Source organism: Tamandua tetradactyla, chromosome 8 (genome assembly GCF_023851605.1).
Source record: "Tamandua tetradactyla isolate mTamTet1 chromosome 8, mTamTet1.pri, whole genome shotgun sequence".
Taxonomy (NCBI): Eukaryota; Metazoa; Chordata; class Mammalia; order Pilosa; family Myrmecophagidae; genus Tamandua; species Tamandua tetradactyla.
Window position 1 is genome coordinate 16,065,742 of NC_135334.1, and position 16,833 is coordinate 16,082,574.

Genomic DNA, 16,833 nt, shown 5'->3' on the forward strand with positions numbered 1-16,833 from the left:
ATGGTTATGTCTTCTTGTTTAATTGTTCCTTTTATTAGTAGATAGTATCCTTCTTTGTCTCTTTTAACTGTTTTACATTTGAAGTCTAATTTGTTGGATATTAGTATAGCTATTCCTGCTCTTTTCTGGTTGTTATTTGCATGAAATATCTTTTCCCAACCTTTCACTTTCAACCTATGTTTATCTTTGGGTCTAAGATGTGTTTCCTGTAGGCAGCATATAGAAGGATTCTGTTTTTTAATCCATTCTGTCAGTCTATGTCTTTTGATTGGCGAACTCAGTCCATTAATATTTAGTGTTATTACTGTTTGGGTAATACTTTCCTCTACCATTTTGCCTTTTGTATTATATATATCATATCTGATTTTTCTTCTTTCTACACTCTTCTCCATACCTTTCTCTTCTGTCTTTTCATATCTGACTCTAGTGCTTCCTTTAGTATTTCTTGCAGAGCTGGTCTCTTGGTCACAAATTCTCTGTGACTTTTTGTCTGAAAATGTTTTAATTTCTCCCTCATTTTTGAAGGACAATTTTGCTGGTTATAGAAGTCTTGGTTGGCAGTTTTTCTCTTTTAGTAATTTAAATATATCATCCCATTGTCTTCTAGCTTCCATGGTTTCTGCTGAGAAATCTACACATAGTCTTATTGGGTTTCCCTTGTATGTGATGGATTGCTTCTCTCTCGCTATTTTCCAGATCCTCTCTTTCTCTTTGACCTCTGACATTCTAACTAGTAAGTGTCTTGGAGAATGCCTATTTGGATCTATTCTCTTTGGGATGTGCTGCACTTCTTGGATCTGTAATTTTAGATCTTTCATAAGAGTTGGGAAATTTTGAGTGATAATTTCTTCCATTAGTTTTTCTCTTCCTTTTTCCTTCTCGTCTCCTTCTGGGACACCCACAACATGTATATTTGTGCGCTTCATATTATCATTCAATTCCCTGAGCCCCTGCTCAAATTTTTCCATTCTTTTCCCTATAGTTTCTGTTTCTTTTTGGATTTCAGATGTTCCATCCTCCAGTTCACTAATTCTAGCCTCTGTCTCTTGAAATCTACCATTGTAGGTTTCCATTGTTTTTTTCATCTCTTCTACTGTATCTTTCATTTCTATAAGTTCTGTGATTTGTTTTTTCAGACTTTCTATTTCTTCTTTTTGTTCATCCCATGGCTTCTTCATGTCCTCCCTCAATTTATTGATTTGGTTTTTGAAGAGGTTTTCCATTTCTGTTCATATATTCAGAATTAGTTGTCTCAGCTCCTGTATCTCATTTGAGCTATTGGTTTGTTCCTTTGACTGGGCCATATCTTCAATTTTCCTGGTGTGATTTGTTATTTTTTGCTGGCATCTGGGCATTTAATAAGATTTCCCTGAGTGTGGGACCCAGCAGGTTGAAAGACTTTCCTGTGAAGTCTCTTGGCTCTGTTTTTCTTATCCTGCCTAGTATGTGGTTCTTGTCTGTCTGCGGGTCCCACCAGCAAAAGATGTTGTGGCTCTTTTAACTTTGGAAGACTCTCACTGCTGGGTGTGTGGTGGAGACAGAGGAAAGGTTGTAGGTTGGTTTTAATGACTTCAAATTGTGAAGTCCTGGGATCTGAATTCCTTGAGAGAGGGATTCCACCTGAGTTGTGTTTTACCCCTCCCATGGGGAAGGTTCAGGTGGTAGAGAAACCTGAAAGCAACCTGGCTCTGCATTCGGGACAGTTGCAACCTGTGTAATCCCAGCGCTGAGCCCAGAGGCAACCAAGCTTCCACAGAAACAGCCGCAGAAGGCTCTGTTTCACCCCCTTTCCTCTTTTTCAGTTAGCCCAATAGGCAACTTCCACCTTGATCAGTTTCGCCTGAGCTGAGGGCCTATTTTTAGTAGTCAGAAGTTGTTCATTAATGCCACTATTGGTGTTAGGTTGGACTCAGTCTCTACTACTGTTGGAGACTTTTTCTTTTCCCTCCGGGAAGTCGCCTGTAGGGGAGGGAAACTGGCCGCTTGGGGAACTGCTGATCCGAGGCTCCCAGCTGGCCCGGGAAGCCACGTGCATGGGAGGGGCTCTGGTCACCGGCCGCCGCAGCTTGAGGAACCGCCGATTCGAGTCTCTCAGCCGGACAGGGAAGGAGGGAGGGAGGGGGGCTGCCCGCCAGCTGCCGCAGCCCGGGGAAGTGCGCACTGCTCAGGGACCTCACTGCAGCGGAGTCTCATAGCCGGTCCAGCCATTCCAGACTGGGGTACACTGTGTGTCTGGGTCTGTCGTGGCTCCGGGAGCTGTTCTGTACTGTTTCTAGTTATTTAGTAGTTGTTCTGGAGGAGGAACTAAGATGCACGCACCTTACTAAGCCACCATCTTCTCCGGAAGTCCTTAACTCTATTTTTATTGGTGTGTCGGCTTTTGCTTGGAGGGCAAATTTAATCTCTGATCTAATTTGAGTTGATTTTTGAGGTAGGAGTCCTTCTTTTCCTTTTCAAATGGAATTTCAGTTTTCCCAGCTTCTTTTGTCAAAGAAGGTATTCTTTCCTATTGAATGGTTTTTGACTCCTTATAAAAATTTGTTGGTCAGAAAGGTGAGGGTTGATTTCTGAGTTCTTGATTTGATTTTATTGGTCTAATATATCTGTTCTTATGTCATATCATGATATTTTGTTTATTGTAGCTTTTTCTCTTTTTTTTGCTGCATGAAGTATTCTATATATACATGAATATCTATTAGGTCTAGTTTAGTTAGAATATCATTCAAGGCTTGTATTTACTTACTGATATTCTGACTAGATGTTCTCTCCATTATTGAAAATGGTATATTATAGTCTTCAACAATTGATGTAGATTCATCAATTTCTCCTTTCCTATCTGTCATACTGTCCACTGTCCTTTCCTTTCAGTCTGAATAACTTCCTTTAGCTTTGAATGAGGGGCATGAACTCAAGAAGTGAGGAACTCCAATACCTTTTATCTGAAAATGTCTTAATCTCTCCTTCATTTTGAATGAAAGTTTCATCTTGCTGGATATAAAGTCTTGGGCTGTCATTTGTTTGTTTTCTTTTAGCACTTTAAGTATTTCAACCCGTTGCTTCTTGCCTCCATGGTTTCAGATGAGAAATCAGGACTCAGTCTAATTAGGACTGAGTTGTACATAAGATACTGCTTTTCTCTTGCAGCTTTCAAAACTCTCTCTTGTTCTTAACATTTGATGGCATGGTCATTATTTGATGAGATGTATGTTTCTTCATGTTTATCCCCTTGGGTGTTCTCTGGGCTTTTGGGATATGCGTATTTACATCTTTTGGTATGTTTGAGTAGTTCTTTCTAATTATTCCTTTAAATATTCTTGCTGTCCTCTTTTCTCTTCCTTCTCCTTCTGGGTCTCCCATAATACATACATTGGTATGCTTGATGGTGCCCCAGGGGTATCTTCATCTTTGGCTATTTTCACTTTTTACAATTATTTCTTCTTTCTTCCCATCAGCCTGACTCATTTCAAGAGTCTTGTCTTTCCTGTTACTGATTCTCTCTTCTGCCACCTCTAGTGTATTCTTGAAATCCTCCCGGAAACAGTCTACCTCAGTTATCATGACCTTCAGCTGCAGTAGTTTTCTTTAAACTTTCTGTCTCTTTACTGAGATTCTCACATTGTTCCTTCACTGTTTTGCTGACATCCTTTAGTTCTTTATCTGGTTTTCACTTACCTCCTTGAGCATTGTTGTGATCATTTTTCTTAAGGACTTTGTTCAGTATGTCCACATTCTTGTTGTCACTGGTGTTTTCTGTATTTTTATCCTTTTCTTTAATGGGTCATACTTTCCTGTGTCTTTGTTTGTCCTGTATTCTCTTGTTCTACACTATACATTTTAATATTTTAAAACGTTCACTCAGGGATTTATTCACTGAGATGTCTGTTTCTTGATTTTTTTTTTTCAGCAGCTGCTGATAAGATAGAGACTTTCTTCATATTCAGCCCTCCTTTCTGCCCAAGACAAATTGTGGGAGGAGGGGCACATGGGGAGGACACTCCCAAGTTAGTCTTTCCCAGCTTAAATGAGTCCATAAACAGGGCACAGAGAGACTTCAAACTGCCCTGGGGAGGGGATCAGGAAGGGCAACAAATTTTTTTTCCACTGCTCCCCACAGCTGTGCTTTCTTCACCTGCCTGGCAAATGCAGCCCTACAATGAACTTTTCCCAGCATCTCTGAAGAACTGTAATGTCTTTAAGACTCCTCTGTCTCAGCCCTTTTCTGGGTGGATTTGAAACAATGGTTGCTTGTTTCTTTATGTAGATTATAACGTAAAATATTTCCCATACATTTTATTCATTTTTGCATTCATTAAAGAAGTTGTGGGTTTGCAGAACAATAATGAATAAACTACAGGATTCCCATTATCATCCTATTATTAACACCTTACATTGGTGTGTAATATTTGTTATAATTGCTAAGAGCACATTTCTATAATTGTATTATTGTCTTTAGTCCATGGTTTAACATGGTATTCATTGTTTCCATAATGTAGATCCAGGGATTTTTTTCTTAAATTTTTACTTGTTTTTTTTGTTGTTGTTGTTCCAGTGGGTGTTAAGGTCCCAATTGCCTAGACCGATATATTAGATAAGAACATTGTTAAATGCTTATTCAGTCCCCAAATTGGTAAGTGGTCTGGTTGCACATACCATATTTTCAACTTTGAGGACAAGTTTTCATAGTTTGAGAAGTATTTATATGAACAGACATATTTAATATTAAAAAATATGATACTGAATATGTATGAACTTCCTTAAATTTTCTGCCTTACTTCAATTTTACGAAGAATCAATTATTCTTTCCCTTTCAATTTCCTCATGTCCTGTGGGTGTATCTACCTTTGATTTGAATTTCTGAACCATTGCACCTCGTCACCAAGAATGCTTTGTTAATCCATTTTTTCCTCCTAGGATCATGCTGTCCTTATTAGGTTTTCACTATACAACAACTTCTTCATCTTGGAATTTTCAAAAGGAAATTAGACAAATTATTTGCAAGGCATGGAAAGATTTTCTTCCTCCCGAGTTGTCTGAATTTGCCCTACTATTTTTGTATTTTTCAGAATGCAAGCTGGTCCATCTTCCTAGAATAATGAATTAAACTTCTCAACTTGTCTACAGAGTAACAAAATCCAATTATGCATCTTTTCTAAACTGATTTTTTTTTCTAATGTGTCTCACCTATCGATTTTATTTCTAAAGTTTGGCCTGAAGGCTTTTTCTAAAAGTTAACCACTCATTTTGAAGAGCAGTTGAATTGTCACTTCTTGAGTCTTAGTGAGTAAAGTGGCCCTTGCTGACCTTGGTGATAAGGCCCATGAAATCTAAGGCGGGGGGATGATGCTTTTCAATTGTTTACACTTGTCAAAGGGAGGCTGACAGCCACTGTACCTGGCAATGACCAACATGTGACCATAAATAGAAAACCTGTCCAAATTTGATCCTTCATTGAGGTCACAGGGTAGAGTAAAGACCAAAAGAAATAAGACCTTAGTCACATCATCTGAAATGCAGGGACAAGCTTCATAAGATTCTAGGAAAATATTTAAAATTTCTACTAAACCAAGCAAAAACTTTACTTCATTAATAAAGCTTTTTGTCCTAATGTGCCAATTTGATTCATACTATCTTAGTTCTTTAACTGTGGCTTTTAAATATGTACCAATGTATATGTTTGGTTATATCATATAGCATTAAAGAGCACCAGCAATCACTTACAAGTACATGTTTTTATTTGCCTGGATAGATAATAAGCAAAATTTTTATTTAGTACCAGTGAATTAAAAAATTATATTTAAATTGCTAAAAAGAGTTTTTAAAAATAGTTTATCATTTTAAAGCAACATCTCCTTTTAGTTTCCAATTGTATGGCTATTTCAGGGCACTAGTTTATTCTATTCTTTACACTTCTTTCAGATTTACACTTTAATGTAAGTTACCTGAGATTCTCTTATTCAAATTTTATCATTACTGAATTTTTGAAATTTTGACACTGGATATAATGAAAAGCATTCCATTTCTCTCCTTACTATTATATTTTGGGTGCTCAAGAGGGCTAGTTATTATAATTTTCATTTTTTATGTCCAAAAATATATTTAGTCTTAATTGTTAGAAGATACAGTTATCATGTATAGAAATCTAGGCTACAGCTGAAAGTTTTTCTTGCAGTAATTTAAAGGAAATGCTCCGTGGTCCACTGAGTTACATTTTGAAGAAAAGTCCATTGTAATTTTTGCTGTTTTCTTCTGTATGTAAAATGTCTCCTTTTCCTCTAAGTAGCTTTTTTAATATTTTCTCCTTATTGCTGAAATTAAGTAATTTTGTGATCATCTATTTTGCAGTTTAACTTATGTTTATTCTAAATGGTATTCCTTGAGATTCTTTAATCTGTACATTTATCAAATCATCATATTTTGAAAAATTATGCAGTTATTGATATAAATATTTTTTCTGAACCTATTCTTTTGGGATTCCAGTCACACACATATTATACCACTTGAGGTGTCTCAAGCTCAGTGATGCTCTGTTCATTTCACTTTTTTCCTCTGTGTTTCTATTGCTATGCAATGAAGTCCACTATTCCTTTTTTGTCCAGTATCAAATTTACTGCAAGTTTTATTCAGTGTATCTTTTAAAAAATGATAATTTTCAATTGTTGAAATTCTAATTGTGGGGTTTTTTCCTCTTTCATGTCTTTACACAGCATGCTATGTTTTCCTTTGTTTCATTTTCATTGTTGTTGCTTTTGTTTTCTTTTTTTGTCTTGTTTTTTTCCAACTGTATTATTCTCTTCATTCTTTTGGTAAAACTCTTCTAGAGTTTATGATTTCTGTCTGTAGATGATGAAATGTGTAAAGGTGCACTACAAATGTTGTCACTGCTGTGAACATGGTCTCTTCCTTTTAACTAAGAATTAAAACTTGGGCGGGCCGCGGTGGCTCAGCGGGCAAAGTGCTTGCCTGCTATGCCGGAGGACCTCGGTTCGATTCCCGGCCCCAGCCCATGTAACAAAAACGGAGAAACAGAATACAATAAAACAAGAAAATGTTTAAAAATGTTTCCCTTTCTTCCTTCCTTCCTTCCTTCTATCCTTCCTTCCTTCTCTCTGTCTTTCCTTTAAAAAAAAAAAAAAGAATTAAAACTTTTGGTCCCTGTTTTTATATTCCAGTCCCAGAGGTAGTAGACCATATCTGAGGATGGTCTTATGCAGTATAGCAGTTGTCTACAAACAGGCTCTAGCTTCTCCAGGAACACTACAGAATGAATTTAGTTTGAATGAATTAATCTAAGGGGCATTCTCTCAAATGAAGTTTAACTGCATTTTTATTTTCAAACAACCTTCATGACATGTTTTTCTTAAATACAATGCCTATTCTCCAAATAAATCAAGTTCAAAATAAATGTCTAAGTCTTGGTATTGTGTGAATGAAAAACAACAGCCAATCATGATGACAGGTGATAGATCCAAGGAATTTCCAAGTCTGTTAACACTTCTCCATTTCTATACCATCCCTAAAGAAAATCATCTATGGGTCACACCAGCCTCATGGTAGTCCATAGAGCAAACATAACACCTGGATTCATGTTTTCCCCAATATAGAATGGGTAGCTTTTTAAATTAGCAGGTATGTGCTTGATTTGTTGTGAAAGGTTTTAACTCTCTTTGGTCTCTGTTCTTCAAGTTTGCCTTTGATTGATTTCATATAATCTTTGCTGTACTTCTTGTAGGCTTCTTTGTGAAGATGGCTTCCTGCAAATGATGGCTATATAGCTGTCATCTGGTGGCCCTGTGTGTTAGTTAGATTCTGTTGTCAACTTGGCCAGGTGAGCATACCTAGTTCTGTTGCTGCGGACACAAGACAATGGTACGTGACCTCATCTGTTGCTAATTACATCTGCAGTCAGCTAGGAGGCGTGTCTGCTGCAATGAGTGACGTTTGACTTAATTGGCTGGTGCTTAAATGAGAGAACACAACGTAGCACAGCCTAGCAGCTTGGCATTCCTCATCTCAGCACTTGCAGCTCAGCCCAGGCCTTTGGAGATGGAGAAAAAAATCACCCCGGGGAAAGTTGTTGGAACCCAAGGGCCTGGAGAGAAGACCAGCAGAGACCATTTTGTGCCTTCCACGTAAGAAAGAACCTTAGTGGAAAGTTAGCTGCCTTTCCTCTGAAGAACCAACAAAATAAATCCCCTTTTATTGAAAGCCAATCTGTCTCTGGCGTGTTGCATTCCGGCAGCTAGCAAACTAGAACACCCTGTGATTATAAAAGCATTGTGACTATCACCCCTTTTATCCAGTGTATTGGTAGATGAGTAATAAAATAAAGACATGAATGAAAATAGGCATAATATTAATAATAATACATAGGGAATGTGGGGAAAATATCCCTACTTAAACTATGGACAATAGTTAATAGTACTACGTTAATAATCTTCCATCAATTGCAACAAATATAACTGTTGTCAAAAAATAGTATGATCACACAAAAGGTGCTATCATCAATTATAACACATTTTCCTCATGAATGCAAGTTTTGGTGGTGGGTAGATGAGTGGGAATCCTGCGTTTTATGCATGTTGTTCTGTAAATGCACAACTTCCCTAATGAAAAGAAAGTTTTAATAAAAAATGTCACTAGTAAATAATAAAATTACTTTTCTTGAGCAAAATAAAATATAAATAAAAATGAAAGTTTGAAGTTGCATTTCTTTGTTTTTGAACACTAGAGGCCTTTCCAACGCAAACCTTCTGACCCACCTAGCCCAGTAAGATGCCTCTGATGGTGGCATGGAAGGGAGTGGATTTCCTCACTGATGTCAGTGCTGGAGGTTAGAGATGAGGTACCAAAAAAACAGCCACAGGTTTTTCATTTTCAGCGGATCTTTTGAATAAGAGATTGCTGAAAATATTAAGCTGTATAAATTTTCAGAGGGCAATTTTAGTTTGTTGTTGTACTTTATATAAAACAAAATGTACAAATCTTATATATGCAGCTTGAAAATTTTTAAGTAAGCATCCACCCAGTTTCCCTAAAGAACATGATATTGTCTATTTTCCATCATATCAGAAGTTTCCTCTGCTCTTTTGCACTTATTTCTTGCAAGCTAACCTCAGGCAACCATTCATTTAATTTCTGTCACTATATATTCATATTTCCTATTTTGCCCCCTCATAAAAATGGAATCACACACCCTCATAAAAATGGAAACTTGCAATATATACTTTTTGTCTTTTACTTCTTAGCATAGTATTTTGGATGTCTCAGTAATTCATTTTTTTGTTATAATTGTTGAATAATATTCTTCTGCATGAGTGTATAATAACTTGCTTATCCATACCATCATTGATGGGCATTTGGATAATTTCAGATTTTAATCAAAATTAATAAGACCGTTATTGATAGGTGTGTGTTCAAGTTATTTTGTAGTAGTATGTTTCCACTTTCTTTAGGAAATTTCTAAGCTTTAAATCACTGGATCATAAGGTGCATTAGCTAAGCTTCTCTAGAGAAACAGAATCAGCAGGAAATATCCATAGATAAAAAATTTATAAAGTATCTCACGCAACTTTGGAAACATGGAGTCCAAAATCCATAGGGCAGGCTATGAAGCTAATGACTCTAATGAAGGGTCTGGATGAACTCCACAGGAGAGGCTGACTGACTGAAGCAGGAAGAGACATGGTCTCTTCTGAATTTTCCTTAAAAGCCTTCCACTGATTAGAGTAAATGCCACTCATTGCAGAAGACACTTGCTTTGGCTAACCACAGATGCAACCAGCTGTGGATGCAGCTGATGTGATCATGATTTAATTCTATGAAATTTCCTCATAGCAACAGGCAGACCAGCACTTGTCCAACCAGACAAATGGGCACCACCACCTGGCCAAGTTGATACCATGAAATCTGACCATGACATAAGGTAAGTGTGTGTTTAACTTTAGAAGAAACTTCCAACACATTACCCCAAATGATTTATTATTGTAAATTTCCACAATAAATGCAGGTAAGTGAAATTTTTGACACCTTTTACAACCTTAAGTGTAATCAGTTTTGAACATCTTAGCCCTTCTAGTAAATGTGGAGATGTAAAATGCAAACTCATTATGTTTGCATGTGTTTCAATATTCCTTTTTCAAGCATAATTTAGAGTAAAGTTCATAGTTTTTAGTTTAATGTTTTATAATTTTTATCAAGCATATGCATTGAAGAAGCTATTATGAAAATTGAGAGATAGTAACATACCTCATTATTGTCAAAACTTCCTCCTATCCTCAGCCATTGGAAGTCACTCATCTGCTTTAGGGGTTATAGTTTTTCTTTTCCAGAATGTTGTATATAAATGGATTTATACAGAATAAAGTTCTTTAGTCTGATTACTTTATTTTACAATAATGAATTTTTGATTCATCCATGTTGTTACATATATCAGTAATTCACACTTCTTTATTGCTGAGCAGGTTTAATTTTATGGATGTATGATATAGTTAGTCCAATATTCAATTGAAGAATAAGAAACCCAATAGAAAGAAATAAATCCACAGTTTTTGCATAAAATAAAATATTTGCTTACTTGGGAAAATCACTTGTAGTGTGACAACTTCATAAGAAACTACCACATCGATCTCCAAACTAATGATACATAATCCCACCAATAACATACAAAATCATTCCCTAATGATTTTGAGCAGCTCTTCACGTATGATTTTCCACTCATTCACATATCTTTCTTCATCAAGTGTCACTTTTACACATTTACTTATTGGATTTTTTTTGTTTTATTTTTATCTTGAGTGTTGTGTTATTTATATATTATGATTATAAGTCCTTTATATAATATATGATTAGCAAATAGGCCCACAGAGCAGCGAACAAGACAGGAGTGGTCTTTGTTCTTATAATTTATAGGAGAGTACATAAATTAAAAGGAAAAGAAAAACATCTTTTGAGTATTATAATGGAGTATCTACTGGTGGAAGCGATGAGAACATAAATTTTATTTTTTTTATTTTTTATTTTTTAACATGGGCAGGCACCGGGAATCGAACCCGGGTCTTCGGGCATGGCAGGCAAGCACACTTACCTCCTGATCCACCGTGGCCCGCCCGAGAACATAAGTCTTGATAGCTAATATTCTATGAACTATTTACTATTTGTGGGGCCCTCTTTAAGTATTTGACTTACATTAGCTCAATTACCAGTCACAAGTCAATTCACATCCCTATTCCATAAATTTCCTGGGCCAGAAAGAATTATGGAAACCTGCCCAAGGTGGTAGAGTCAGTAATTTGGAGGTAGGAGTCAAACACAAGCTCTCTACCTCTTAACTCAAAATTCTTAACTATTATAATGAGAGCAAATTGATGACCTCAGTTACTGAAATGTTATATGTAAGGACCCATCAAGAATATTCATTAACAAACTTCAGGTATTTACGTGACAACTGAGACTCAGAGTTAGAGCTCTGAAGCTATGAATGTGAGCCTTACCGCATTCAGCAACTGTTTTAAAAAGTTCAAAAACTGATCAGACTTTGACTAGAGATATGAATGAAGCTAATCTAGATAGGACTATAGTAAATCAGAATACAGATAAAGGATGATATAGTCCATATTTTAAAACATTAACATCTGTGTGAGTCCAAAGGGAGAGAGGTTTATTTGGTACAAAATTTATATTTGGGGTAGTGCATTACCTAATTTAAGTTATATGGTCAGTTACATTACATGGAATCTTTGAATACTATAATTACATAGAATCTTGAACAGCCATGAGATCTTGATGGTTTGTACAGGTTAGTGTGATGCCCCAATATATTCCAGAAAAATTTTGGTAGAAAATAAAAAAGTATTTCCAAACTCCCGTTGGGAGACTGGGGTGATAGGAGGAAATACAAATTTCCCCACCTCACCTGGGTATTTCCTGATATTCTTGCAAGCAGTGAGGATGAACAGTTTGATAGGATGAACCCTCAACCTTGGAGTTTGAACCTATGAAACATGTTCTTGCAAAGGAAAAGCTAAACCTACTTATAATTATGCCTAAGTGTCATCCCCAGAGAACCTCTATTGTTGCTCAGATGTGGCCTCTCTTTCGAAGACAATATGGCAGGTGAAGTCACTTTCCTCACCCCTATAAGAGGGACAAGACTCCTGGGATGTGCAGGGATTGGCATCATGGGATTGAGAAAGCCTTCTTGACCAAAAGGGGGAAAAGAGAAATGAGAAATGAGATAAAATAAAGTTTCAGTGGCTGAGATTTCAAATAGAATTCAGAGGTTATCCTGGAGATTATTCTTATGCATGATACAGAAATCCGTTTATAGTTTGTGGTATATTGTAAGCTAGCAGGAAGTACCTGAAACTGTTGAACTGTTTTCTAGTAGCCTTGATTCTTGAAGAAGATGTAGAACTATATAGCTATTATATTGCACCCATATGACTGTGAAAACCTTGTGTTTGGTGCTCCTTTTATCCAGGATATGGACAGATGAGTTTAAAATAATAAGGATAAAAAGTGAAATAATAGGGATTGATAAGCAATTTGAAAAATTGGGTAGATTGAAATACTAGTGGTCACTGAGAGGGAGAGGTAAGGAATATGAGATGTATGAGTCTTTACTTTTTTCTTTTTATTTCTTTTTCTGGAGTGATGCAAAAATTCTGAAAGTTATCATGAGGATAAATACAAAATTATGCAATGATATTGTGAGCCATTGACTGTATACTATGGATGGACTATATGTGTTTGAAGATTTCTCAGTAAAAATATTTTTTATCCTGTATAGATTATTGTAATGCCTGGAAACATCCTAAAGTGTATTACACAGATAATCAAAAAGTATTGGCAGAGTCCCCTGAGGGATGGAAGAAAAATATGGAACTATTAAACCTTACTATCAGGGAATCCCCTGATATTTTGTCAAACTTTAAGGACATTCAAATCAATAGGTCACGCTCTCAATCAGGATGCTTACTCCTGTGAAGCTGATGTAGGTAGCAGAGAAACTTAGGCTACCTATAAGCATGCCTAAGAGTTACTTCTGGAGGACCTCTTTTGTGGCTCAGATGTGGCCTCAGCCTCTCTAAACCCAACTCTAACAAGTGAAATCATTGCCCTCCCCACTCTTTGGGACATGACATCCAGGGGTAAAAGTCTCCCTGGTGACATGGGAGATGACTCCCAAGGCTGAATCTGGACTTGGCACCATGGGATCAACAGTTCCATCCTGATAAAAAGGGTGTAAAGAAGTGTAACTAATAAAGTATCAGTGGCAGAAAGAATTTAAAAAGAGTCAAGAGGCTACTTTGGAGTTGCTCTTATGCAAGCTTCAGTTGTACCTCGCTACCTATCATAATCTGTCAACCCCAACCAGGACCATTCCAGTCAATCCTAAAGAACACCTGGGGCAATATACAAGATTCCACAAGCATTCCGTACACTAGAGTAAGTTTCAAGAAACCTACAACCTCCAAGATAGGTCCCTGGTCCAGGTAAGTCCTGAATCTTAACCCAGCCTCTCCAGAATATCAGATAGTTCCATCTCCCTATTCCATATTAGTGACAGGCCCTTTCAATATGAAAAATTTAAAATGGTCATAGCTCAAACACCCCTAAAGAGAGGAATGGAAATATCAAAGGTGATGGTGGATTTATACAGAGAAGATAGAATTTAACAAATGAATATGAATGTGGAATCATTAAATTGATATCTCATTTAGTCTCCAGTATTTTAGAGCAGCTAGAAGTAAAAACTTAAAATTGTGAATTTGTAACCCATCTCAAAGTCTGAAATATGCTCTACAACTAATTGTGGTGCTATGCTTTGAAATTTATAGCTTTTATATTTATATATGTTATTTTTCACAAAAAAAGAAGGAAAAAAGTCTATTGTGATGATAAAAAAATATTTAAGCTCTCTAGCATCCTATATTCTGGAGCAGCTAGAAGGAAAAATATGAGATCATTGTATGGTAGCCCATGACAAACTCTGGGATCTGTTTTATAACTACTTGTTAAAGAGTGCTTTGAAAACTATTGAATTTTTATTTCATTCCTTTGTATATATGCTACACCATACAATAAAAAGCTTAAAATTTTATATTTTTTAAAATAAGAATATTCAGAGAGAAACTTCCAATAAGTGTTTGAAAATAAGGCATAGAAGGAAGTCAAGGTATTAAAAATACTAGGAGTTCTCCCTGAAGAGAAGACAATTAAAGTAACTTATTGTGGTTCTTGTGAAATTTTTAATAACATTTCTACTAAAGAAAAAAAGCAGTCTGTAGGTAGAACCCTTGTTGAAATAATCCTTACAATATGGGAAGAAAGAAGGAAAGGAAACAGCAAAATAGAGATAATTTAGAAATGAAGTTGGTAGCAATATGGAAGTTCTGTTTTAGCACTGTAAAGAGGGATGAAAAAATCTTAGAGCATTTATTCAACTATTTGAGTAAAATATTGAGTCCCTAAGAAACTAAAGCTATCTCTTGGTCTAAAGTATAAATACAATCCCCTTGTTTCCCTATTACACACAAAATCTGTTCTCTGGGGGAAACTTAACAAGCTTCTAATCTGTTTATAAACAAGTGCATTACATTATAAAACCAACATTAAATCTTCATCTTTTAAAGAATCTTCATTTTTTTTTCAATGATGCTTGAGGGGATGAAGTAAAAATCAGAAATTAGAATGTGTAGCTTCTAATGATTTCCAGGAGTTGTTGGAAATTAATTCTGGTCTGAATCCTCTTAGAAACAAAATCTCAGTTCAAAATTGCCCTTTGAAGGCTGGCTGGGTAAAAAAACAACAATCAGGAAGCTCAGAGATATTTTGCCTTGAAGAGGGTGAGTTCCTAAATTCCACTCATATTATTTCCTTATTTTGAGATAAAAGTCCAGGGATTAAGACTTGCTGTTTTACTTCTTATTGCACAGTCCTGAAATGCAAGTGAATAAGTGGAAAAATAACTCTGAGGGGCAGAATAGAATATTTAAAAATATAGGACCTTTAGGGTTCTAGCATCTCAACATATGTTTCCTGTACTCGGAGGGAACTCTTCCTCTTTAAGATATGACTTTTAGCCCATGGTTTCCAACCCAGCAGGGCCTAATCTTCATGAGAGGCCAACTCTAGGTTGTCACAGCCTCTCTTCAAGTTTTACTGCTAAGGGGAAGGGATTAGGTAAATAAAAGAATGATGAGATGGTGGAGATGACTCTCTCCTAGTCCATTTTTCTTCTCCCTTCTCTCTTCATTTTTCCAGCAGCAGTCATGGTGTGTATGGCAGCACTGTCTTTTCCTGTAGGCTATAATGGTGGTGTTATTGGCTCTATTTAGCTTAACACCCTTAAAAATAAATCAGGGTTACTCAATATCAAGGTAATGGTAAAGGCAGTTTCTCTGGTCCATGGGGACTACTCTCAGACACACTGAATGTATAGTCAGTTTTCTTGGTAAGAGATATTTGGGAAGATCCGGGCTGCCCTGTAATGTAAACCATTCTACTTATGCTCACAGATCCTCCAGGCAAGAATGGCTACTGAAAATGCCTCTTCTGTGACTGAATTCATTCTAGTGGGACTCACAGACCACCCGGACCTCCAATTACCACTGTTTTTCCTGTTTCTATTTATATATATGGTGACTGTGTTGGGGAACTTGGGCCTCATAACTCTAATTGGACTAAATCCTCACCTTCACACACCCATGTACTTCTTCCTTTTTAACTTGTCCTGCATAGACCTCTGTTATTCTTCTGTTTTTACTCCGAAAATGCTCCTCAACTTTTTATTAAAGAAGAACACTATCACCTACCAGGGATGCATGACACAGTTATTCTTCTTCTGTTTTTTTGCCATCTCTGAGTGTTACCTCCTGTCAGCAATGGCCTATGATCGCTATGTGGCCATCTGCAATCCACTCTTGTATAACATTGCCATGTCTCCCAAAGTGTGCTCCAACCTTATGTTTGGTTCATACTTTATAGCATTTGTTGGTGCTATGGCCCACACTGGATGCATGCTGAGACTGACCTTCTGTGATGCCAACACTATCAACCATTATTTCTGTGACATCCTCCCTGTGCTCCAGCTCTCCTGCACAAGCACCTACATCAATGAGCTGGTGGTCTTCATTATGTCGGGCATCAACCTCATCATGCCCAGTCTCACCATCTTTATCTCTTATGGTTTCATTATCTACAGCATCCTTCATATCAGTTCCACTGAGGGAAGTTTCAAAGCTTTCAGGACCTGCAGTTCCCACATAATGGCTGTTTCTATGTTCTATGGGTCAGGTTCATTTATGTATCTCCAACCGTCTTCTACTGGGTCTATGGATGAGGGAAAAATTTCTTCTGTCTTTTACACCAATGTGGTTCCCATGATGAACCCTTTAATCTACAGCTTGAGGAACAAAGATGTGAAACTTGCCCTGAGAAAAACCCTGAATAGGAGAAAGCTTTGATCATAGGTAAGATCTGCTAAAAAAGTAGTTTCAGGGAAAGGAGTTTCAGTGGGTTTATTTGCAATATATTTGGGGTAATTATCTTATATTTCTTTATTATCATGGTGAAGGAAAACTGAGACTTTCCTCAATAATTAATTTCCATTTAAGTTAGAATAGCCATCTTCTTTTTCCCACTATTTGTGCAATTTCTTCTTACCTTTTTTTCCTTTTTTGAGGATAACATTAAGAATGATTTTGCTATACCCTTTTTTTATTGTGTGTTTGTCCTTTTTTTTTTCTCCTGGAGTAAGAGCAATGGTTTTTCAGTGAGAAAACAGTAGCACTACAGTGGCATTTGAAAAATAGCAAGATGATAAAAAATTAC

General features: G+C 36.6%; 1 protein-coding gene across 1 annotated transcript; it reads left to right on the forward strand.

The window, feature by feature from the left end:
• The first annotated feature begins 15,524 nt into the window (after positions 1-15,524).
• LOC143643256 (olfactory receptor 8B3-like) lies at positions 15,525-16,466 on the forward strand. The gene has a single exon (XM_077112003.1). It carries the CDS (start codon positions 15,534-15,536, stop codon positions 16,464-16,466), a length of 933 nt encoding a protein of 310 aa, XP_076968118.1. The 5' UTR covers positions 15,525-15,533.
• The last annotated feature ends 367 nt before the right edge of the window (positions 16,467-16,833 follow it).